Source organism: Lagopus leucura, unplaced genomic scaffold, assembly GCF_019238085.1.
Source record: "Lagopus leucura isolate 7727_CA_CO unplaced genomic scaffold, USGS_WTPT01 153-0_obj-0_obj, whole genome shotgun sequence".
NCBI lineage: Eukaryota > Metazoa > Chordata > Aves > Galliformes > Phasianidae > Lagopus > Lagopus leucura.
Genome location: NW_024965520.1, coordinates 4,927 through 14,677, shown reverse-complemented (window position 1 = coordinate 14,677; position 9,751 = coordinate 4,927). Strand labels below are relative to the sequence as shown.

The 9,751-nt window shown below is 61.5% G+C and overlaps 2 protein-coding genes across 2 annotated transcripts in view; both read left to right on the top strand.

Moving 5' to 3' along the window:
• Positions 1 to 9: 9 nt before the first annotated feature.
• On the top strand, positions 10 to 7,394 carry LOC122192151 (rho GTPase-activating protein 27-like; the record flags this gene model as incomplete). The annotated part of the gene is made up of 14 exons (XM_042892631.1): positions 10 to 480; positions 1,205 to 1,402; positions 2,177 to 2,287; positions 2,383 to 2,450; positions 2,535 to 2,622; positions 3,908 to 4,012; positions 4,087 to 4,185; positions 4,258 to 4,327; positions 4,404 to 4,511; positions 4,583 to 4,681; positions 5,504 to 5,581; positions 5,665 to 5,799; positions 5,886 to 5,991; positions 7,036 to 7,394. Coding segments are annotated over 14 exons (1,914 nt in total), but the record flags the coding sequence as incomplete, so codon positions are not given.
• A 2,151-nt stretch (positions 7,395 to 9,545) lies between these two features.
• Positions 9,546 to 9,751, top strand: part of TMEM98 (transmembrane protein 98) — a 4,393-nt gene continuing 4,187 nt past the window's right edge. The window contains exon 1 of the mRNA XM_042892635.1: positions 9,546 to 9,603. The gene's annotated coding sequence lies outside the window, so the exon portion shown is untranslated. The remainder of the gene's footprint in view (positions 9,604 to 9,751) is intronic.

Below are 9,751 nucleotides of genomic sequence, written 5' to 3'. Positions count from 1 at the left end.
GGGCCCTGATGTCGTGTGGCCGATGTTGGTGCCCTGCTATCGGGGTCCCCCGTGCCTGGACCCCCCAGACCCCTCGCTGACACCCCCTCGTCCCCCCAGGAGCGCCGGGAGCCGGAGGAGCCCTCAGCCCACATCTACCTCAACCTGCAGGAGCTGCAGCGGGAGGCCGCCGCGTGCAGCACAGCCCTGCAGCCCCACAGCGCCGACTGGGAGACCCACCGCGACTCGGAGTCGGGACATTTGTTTTATTACAACCCCAGCACTGGGGAGACGACGTGGGATCGGCCCTTCGAGCTGGATGGCGATGCCGTGAGTCCCGGCGCGTCCCCCCCCATGTGGGGACACCAGGAGGAGCCAAGCGGGCCGGCGCTCTCCTACGATTCAGTGACAGGCGAGGGGCCGTGGGACCCACAGAGCGTGGGAGATGGCACCTGGGATGAGGAGATGGGAATGGCGCCCTACAGCCCCATGGAGCACAGGGTGAGACTGCGGGGAGCAGGGGGTGCGATGGGGACACGGGGGGCAGAGTGGGGGCACAGTGGGGATGCAGTGGGGATGAAGTGGGGATGGGGACGTGACACGGTGGGGACATGATGGGGACACGATGGGAACAAAATGGGGATGCGATGGGGACACAGTGGAGATGAAGTGGGAATGGGGACGTGACACGGTGGGGACATGATGGGAACACGATGGGGATGCAGTGGGGACAAAATGGGGACTCAGCGGGAAGAAATGGGGATGCGATGGGGGCACAGTGGGGGCCAAATGGGGACACAGTGGAGATGAGGTGGGGACACGACACAGTGGGGGGACACGACAAAATGGGGACAAAGTGGGAACACAGTGGGGATGCGATGGGGAGGTTGTGGGGGATGCAATGGGGACAAAGCAGGGATGCAGTGGGACATAGTGGGGACAAACTGGGGATGTGAGGGGGACACAGTGCGGGCATAATGGGGACACAATGGGGATGCAGTGGGGACACAGTGGGGATTTAATACGGATACAGCGGGAACATAATGAGGACACAGTGGGGACACAATGTGGGGACACAATGAAGGTACAACGGGGACACGATGGGGACACAGTGGAGATGCAGCAGGGGCTTAAGGGGCACCCAATGGGGACACAAGAGGGACACGGCGGGGATGCAGTGGGGCTGGGATGGGATCTCTTGGTCACCTTCCCGCCCGCCCCGCAGCCGCCCACCCCCGAGGCCGATTACCCCGAGCTGTCCCCAGATGAGCTGGAGCCCTGCCCCGAGGAGGACGGCTCGCCACCGGGCTCCTACCGGTGGGGGGCGGCTCCCTGCCCACCCCCCCGGTGGCACCAGGAGCTGGCGGTGTCCCCACGGTGGGACGGAGCCCCTGGGGAGCGGGAGGCACACGGCACCGAGACGGTATGGGGTCAGGGAGGGGGAAAGGGGGGGGAGATGGGGATGAAGATGAAGATGAAGGTAAGGATGAAGGCGGAATGGCAGCAGGGATGGGGATGAGGATGGGGACAAGAATCGGAATGAGGATGGGGTGGAGTTGGGGGGTGAAAATGGGGAAAGGGGGTAAGGATGGGGGGGGTGAAAATGGATGAAGGTGAGGATGAGGATGGGGATGGCAACAGGGATGGGGATGAAAATGGGGGCGACGATAAGGACAGGGATGGGTGTGATGATGGGATGGGGTGAAAATGGATGGGGATGAAGATGAGGACGGGGTTGGGATGGGGATGGGGGGGGACAGGGATGAAGATGAAGATTGGGATTGGGGTAGAGGTGAAAATGGGGACAGGAATAAGGATAGGGATAGGAAAGGTGATGAGGATGGGGATGAGGATGAGGATGAGGATGAGGATGAGGATGAGGATGAGGATGAGGATGAGATGAGGATGAGGATGAGGATGGGGATGAAGATGGGGATGGGGATGAGGATGGGAATGGGGATGAGGATGAGGATGAGGATGGGGATGAGGATGAGGATGAGGATGAGGATGAGGATGAGGATGAGATGAGGATGAGGATGAGGATGGGGATGAAGATGGGGATGGGGATGGGGATGAGGATGGGGATGAGGATGAGGATGAGGATGAGGATGAGATGAGGATGAGGATGGGGATGAGGATGGGGATGAGGATGGGGATGAGGATGAGGATGAGGATGATGGCTGGTGACTGTCCCCAGGTCCTGGCAGGTGGCCTCCACCAGCGGGCCAGCAGCAGCTCCAGCCAGGACAGCGGGTTGCTCGCATGGCCAGGTGGCAGCCCGGCATCACCAGGGCTCCGTGAGGAGAAGGTGAGCATCCTGGGGACACCGTGGGGACATGGGAGCACACAGAGGCAGGGGCTCTGCAGGCCGCGGCAGAGCTGACGCTGCGCCTTCCTCTCCAGCTCAAAAGCCTCGACAAGGCTGGGGTGCTCAACAGGACCAAGACGATGGACAGAGGGAAGCGGATACGGTGAGTGCGTCCCCACGTCCCTCCAGAGGGGACAAGGGTGGCTGCGCTGCCCCCGCTGTGACCCCCACCTCCCTCTGACCCCAGGAAAAACTGGAGCTCCTCCTGGACGGTGCTGGAGGGTGGAATCCTGACCTTCTTCAAGGACTCCAAGCACTCGGCTGCGGGAGCCCTGGTGAGCGCCATGGGGCCACAGGAGGGGCGGCACCCAAGTGGAGAGGGAGAGAATCCATGGGATGGGGTCAGGAGCCATGGGGTGGGACCAGGACTCGTGGGATGGGGTCAGGATGCAAAGGACAAGAATGGAACCCAACAGGAGAGGGCAGGAACACACGGGATGGGATCAGGAGCCATGAGATAAAAGCAGCACCCAACAGGAGGGGGCAAGAACCCACAGGATGGGACCAAGGCCGGTGGGATGGGGTCAGGAGCCATGGGACAAGAGCAGAACCCAACTGTAGAGGATGAGAACCGTGGGAGGGGGCCAAAACACATGGGGGGGAGTCAGAATCCATGGGAGGGGGCCAGGAGCCGTGGGGTGGAATCAGAATCCATGGGACAAATGTAGCACCCAATAGGAGAGGATGAAAAGCCATGGTGTGGGGTCAGGACGTGTCAAGTTGGGGTCAGGACCCACGGGACAAGAGCAGAACAGGAGAGAGTGAGAACCTATGGGGTGTGGGTCAGTGCCACTGGGGTAAGGTCAGGAGCTGTGGGATGGAGTCAGGATCCACGGCACAAGGACAGACCTTGCTCAGGGCTGGACATGGTGGCAATGTGGGACATGGCAGAGTGTCCAAGCCATGCAGGTGCTGTGTGGGTGCATGTGGGTGCTGTGTGGGTGCTGTGTGGGTGCTGTGTGGGTGCATGTGGGTGCATGTGGGTGCTGCGCCCCTTGCTGTCACACGCACCATCTGTTGGAGGAAGCGATGCCTGTCCCAGCCCACAGCCTGCACCGAATGCAGAAGTTGCACCGGGGTCTTGCAACACCCCACAGTGCTTATGGGGCCAGCGCAGGGTGACACTGCTGTCCCCACAGCAGGGAGGTGGCTTGGGGTCTCCAGCATCAATTGGTTGGAGTTGGTGAAGGGGAATGCATCCAGAGCCAGGACACGGGGCAGGACAGCCTGTCCCCATAAGGCCCAAAAGGGACGTGCCCCCCACAGACGGCCAGAAGCACAGACGGGGCTGACAGCAGCAGTCCCACCCCAAAGACCCCTCAGGCTCATTTCAGGGCTGTCCCATAAGGTGACAGCGATCCTTGGGTCACCCACAGATGGTGGCACAGGACAGGGAGATGCGGGTGACCCCCACAACTGCAGGGTCCCCTCGTTGTCACGGGGTGGGGACAGACGGGTCCCACTGCGGTCGTGGGGACAGCGCTGCCCCTAAGGGCCCCATTTTGGGTGGAGAAAAGCCCAAAGCGGCGTCCTGGGGTGACTCCCCGTCCCCACACACAGCGGCACCCCACCACCCTGACCACCCCGGAGCACACGGTGGAGCTGCGTGGAGCCGCCATCGCCTGGGCCAGCAAGGAGAAATCCAGCAAGAAGCACGTGCTGGAGGTGAGCGGGGGGACGGCGCGGGGATGTGGGTCAGCCTATGGGGTCACCCCTCACCCCATCCATCCCACCCCCAGCTGAGGACGCGGGAAGGCTCCGAGTTCCTCATCCAGCACGACTCGGAGCAGATCGTCACCACGTGGCACCGGGCCATCGCCGACAGCATCGTGCTGATGGTGAGGGGCGGCCGCACTGCTGCGTCCCCCCGCGCATCCCCAACCCCTCCGACTGACCCCACTGCCCCCCAGGGCTCCGATGTCCCCACCGAGGAGGACGCCGAGAGCGGGACGGAGTTCGGCTCGCGGGAGAAGCTGGGCGGTGAGGAGAGGAGGGCAGCGGGTGAGCGCCGCCCCGATGTCCCCGCGGGTGATGCTCACCCTGCCCCCTCCCACAGCAGCCAGCCCAGGCGACAGCGATTCCAGCAAAGTGCGCAACAAACTGCGCAAATTCCTCCAGCGGAGGCCGACGCTGCAGTCCCTGCGTGAGCGTGGGTACATCAAAGGTAGGGATGTGCCCTGGGTGTCCCCGAGATGTCACCTCCCATCCGTGCCCACCTCCCCTTTTTTCCCCCAGATCAGGTTTTTGGGTGCTCGCTGCAAGCGTTGTGTGAGCGGGAGCACGGCACGGTGCCACGGTTTGTCCAGCAGTGCATCCAGAGCGTGGAGAGGAGAGGTGCCAACGTGGGGATGTGGGGACGTGGGGATGTGGGGACGTGGGGACATGGGGATGTGGGGACATGGGGATGTGGGGATGTGGGGATGTGGGGACATGGGGACGTGGGGATGTGGGGATGTGGGGACGTGGGGATGTGGGGATGTGGGGATGTGGGGACATGGGGACGTGGGGATGTGGGGATGTGGGGACATGGGGATGTGGGGATGGGATTGTGGCAACATGGAGACATGGGGATATGGGAATGTGGGGACATGGAGATGTGGGGACGTGGGGACGGGGTGGTGGCATCACTTCTCTCAATCAAGAAAGTCCAAGTTTGATGAGGAATCCCATCGGGGTTTCCCAAAAAGCCATTGGGTTGGGTTGTTAGATGGCACAGTGGTGCTAAGAGATGCCACTGGCTGTCCCCACCCTGGTGCCACCAGTGACCATGTGGGAACAGCCCTGGGGACGTGGGGACACGGGGTGGGCTGGTGACTCTCGCTGGGGTAAGCTCAGCTTTGGCAGCAGGGAATCCCATGGGGTTCCCCCCAAAATCCATCGGGTTGGAGCTGTGTGTCGGTGTGGCCATGCTAAAAGTGCCACTGGCTGTCACTGTGCAGTGCCACCTGGATGACCGTGTGGGGACAGCCCTGGGGATGGGGGGTGGCATTCTCCCCAGGGAAAGCCCGGCTTTGACGTCAGGGAATCCCATTGGGTTTCCCCCCAAAATCCGCTGGGTTGTGGCCATGCGTTGACACGTCTGTGCTCAAAGTGCCACCCGCTGTCACCACCTCGGTGGCAGCATCACCTGGATGACCGGGAGTTGTCACCCCTCAGGGCTGGACATCGACGGGCTCTACCGGGTCAGCGGCAACCTGGCCACCATCCAGAAGCTGCGCTACAAAGTGGACCACGGTACTGTGCCCATGTCCCAGGGGTGTCCCCAAATGCCACCTTTGTGGGTGTCCCGTGTCCGAGGTGTCCCCGTGTCCCCGCAGAGGAACACCTGGACCTGGACGACGGGCGCTGGGAGGACGTCCACGTCATCACCGGTGCCCTCAAGCTGTTCTTCCGTGAGCTGCCGGAGCCGCTCGTCCCCTTTGGGCACTTTGACAAGTTCATCGCCGCCATCAGTAAGGGACGGGGACGGGGATGGGGACACCGGGGGCGGCCCATCCTCCAGCATCACCGCCCCACACCGCGTCCCGTCCCCTTGCAGAGATGCAGGACCCGGTGCTGAAGGGACGCTGCATCCGTGACCTCGTGCGCTCGCTGCCGCCCGCCAACCACGACACCATGGAGGTCCTCTTTGGGCACCTCTGCAGGTGACACCGCGTGTCCCGCCATGGGGCCACCAAAACCCCAAGGCAGGGGGGGGACGGGGCCGCATCGTGGGTATGGGTCCAATCTAAAGACGTTTGGGGTGCATGGAGGGAGAGGTCAGGTTTCAGGGACCCTGCGACCTCAGATGGACCAGGTTCTGGGTTTACCCAAACCCACACGGGGTCTGGCTGTGGGGCTCCCCATGGGAACAGGTCTGGGTGTTCCCCACATCCTCACAGGGATGGGTCTTGGGGTTCCTCATAGCCCCACAGGAACAAATCTTGGGGTCCTCCAGGGCCCCACTAGGGACTGGTTTGGGGATCTCCATAGGAATGGGCCTTGGGGTCCTGCAGAGCTCCACAGGTACCAGTGTTGGGCTTCCTCATAGGAACAGATCTTGGGGTCCTCCAGAGCCCCATAGGGACTGGCTTTGGGATTCCCCATAGGAACCAGTCTTGGGTTCTTGCAGAGCCCCATAGGGATGGGTTTTAGAGGTTCCCATAGGACTGGGATGTGGGGGTTCCCAATAGGAACCACTCTTGGAGTTCTCCAGATTTCCATTGAAACTGGTTTGGGGACCCACAGGAACTGGTCTTGAGGTCCTCCAGAGCCCCATAGGGACTGGTGCTGGGGTTCCCCACAGGAACAGATTTGGGGTCCTCCAGAACCCAGTAAGAACCAGGCTCTGGGGTTCCCTATAGAATCTGGTCTCGGGGTCCTCCAGAGTCCCAGTGGGACTGGTTCAGGGATCTCCATAGGAACCGGTCTTAGGATCCTCCAGATCCCCACGGGGGCCTCGGGGGTCTGCATAACTCCGCTGTGACGGGGATTGAGAGGTCCTGCAGAGCCCTGCGGGTGGGGTCCCATTTCGGGGCTGTGGTCCCATTTTGGGGGCTGGGGTCCCATTTTGGGGGCGGGGATCCTATTCAGGGGGCTGGGGTCCCATTTAGGGGGCTGGGGTCCATTTTGGGGGCTGGGGTCCCATTTTGGGGGCTGGGGTCCCATTTCGGGGCCCGGTGGTGACGTTGTCCCTCGTCCTGCCGCAGGGTGATCGAGTTCAAGGAGGAGAACCGCATGTCGGTGCAGAGCGTCGCCATCGTCTTCGGCCCAACGCTGCTGCGGGCGCCGAGCGAGGAGGGCAGCATGGCTGTGCACATGGTGTTCCAGAACCAGGTGGTGGAGCTCATCCTCAACCAGTATGGACACATCTTCCCTGACGGGTAGCGTGTGACATGGGGACAACACAGGGACACCGCGAGGACACCGTGGGGACACTGCGGGACAGCATGGGGACAGCATGGGAACGTTGCAGGGACATCGTGGAAACACCATGGGGACACCATGAGGACTTGATGGAGACACCATGGGGACATGATGGGGACACCACAAGAACATCATGAGGACACCATGGGGACACCATGGGGACATGATGAAGACGCCATGAAGACACCATGCGGACATCATGAGGACACCATGTGACACCATGTGACACCACGAGGACACCATGGGGGACGCCATGGGGACACCATGGGGACTCAAGGACATCAGACTGTGGGTGACAGCACCTGAAGGTGGCACGAGGGATGGGGACACCGCTGGGGACGGTGACATGGACCCTGTAGGGAGGGGACACCCAGGACGGGGTGTGGAGATGCGTGGGCAGGAGCGGTGCTCCTCAATAAAGAGATTGTAAGGACATGAGGACAGTTTGGTGACATGGGGACACCAGGGGGAAGATGGGGACACAGAGACACCATCAGAGACGTGGGGACATCAATGGGGACGTGGGGACACCGTCAGGGACACAGAGACACCATTGGAGGCATAGGGACATGTGGGGACACCACTGGGGAAAAGGGGACAACAGTGGGGACATGGGGACACGGGGACAACATCAGGGACATGGGGACACTGGTGGGGATATATGGACACTGGGACAACAATGGGGACATCAGTGGGGACATGGGGATAAGGGGGACAGCACAGCAATGCTTTGGGACCCCATGGGGACAGGGCACAGTGAGGACGGTTTGGGGGACAACTGGGGCACCTTGGGGCATCATGGGGACACTTTGGGGCCCTTTGGGGCACCAAGGGATCCCTGTGATTTAACGGGGACACTTTGGGATGGGGATCGGGACATGTGGGGACATTCTGTGAGTCAACGGGGGGACTTGGGGACACAGCGGGGACACTGAGGCACTTTGGGGCACCATGGGATCTCTGTGATTCAATGGGAACAGTTTGGTGTGGGGTATGGGGACACTGGGGGACACTTTGGGGCACATTGGGTCACAGTGGGAACTCTGTGGTTCAATGGGGACACTTCAGGACAGAGGAGGGGACATTTGGGGGCACTTTAGGGGCAAATCGGGGCTCTTTGGGGCTGTAGGGGACAGCTGGAGACTCTTTGGGGACATGATGGGACACATGGGGGCTCTTCGGACCAGTCTTTGGCATTTTGGGACACGACAAGAACTCTGTGAATCAGTGGGGATACTTTGGAACGGGGTAGGGGACATTTGGGGGCACTCTGGGGACACAGAGGTGTTCTTTGGGACGGTCTGGGGCTCTTTGGGGCAGTTGGGGATGGGGTAGGGGACGTTTGGGGATATTTTGTGTCCCTGAGGACACGGTGGGGCGTCATGGGGACACTGTGGGGCGCTTTGGGCCACTATGGGACATCCGTGATTCAATGGGGACACTTTGGGATGGGGTAGGGGACATCTGGGGACACTTTGGAGGCACTCTGGAACACTTGAGGGCCGTAGGGGACATTTGGGGACATTTTGGGGGCACACTGGTTGTCTTTGGGACAGTTTGGAGCTCTTTGGGACATGACGGGAACACTGTGATTCAGTGGGGACACTTGGGGACATAGCGGGGACACTGGGGCACTTTGGGGCACAGTGGGGTCTCTGGTTCAATGGTGCACTTTGGGAGGGGTGGGGGACATTTGGGGGCACTTTGGGGCTCTCAGGGCCAGTTTGGGGTTCTTTGGGACACAATAGAAACTCTTTGGGAGTCAAGGGGACACTTTGGGACACTTTGGGGCACTTTGGGGCACTTTGGGGCACAGCGGGATCTCTGTGATTCAATGGGGGCTCTTTGGGGTGAGGGAGGGGACATTTGGGGGCGCTTTTGGGGCACACTGGGGCTCTTTGGGACACAACGGATGCTCTCAGTGAGTCAATGGGGACACTTGTGACACAATGGGGACAATTTGGGGGCACTTTGGGGCACAATGGGAACCCTGCGATTCAATGGGGACGATTTGGGGTGAGGTAGGGGGCATCTGGGGGCACTTGGGGGGCACATCGGAGCTCTTTGGGGCACTTTGGGACGCAATGGGATCTCTGTGATCCCAAGGAGGCACTTTGGGATGGGGTAGGGGACATTTGGGGGCACTTTGGGTACTTTGTGATTCAACGGGGACACTTTGGGACCGGAGAACGGGGACATTTTGGGGGCACTTTGGGACACGGCAGGGACTCTTCGGGACCCCGTGGTTCCCCTGGGGGCCCCACTGCGTGCCTACGGGGGCGGCGCCAGCGGGGGGAGGACGGCCCTCCACCGCCCCATAGATCCCACAGAGCCCCGGCGTGCAGCTCCAGGTTTGGGGGAGGTGGGATTGGGGGAGGTGGGATTGGGTTTAGGATTGGGGCACGGAGGGGAGCCCTCCCCTCACATTGGGGGCAGCGTGGGGTTATGGGGCGGGATCGGCTTTGGGGCCGCAAATCTGCTTTATTTAGGGGGGGGGGG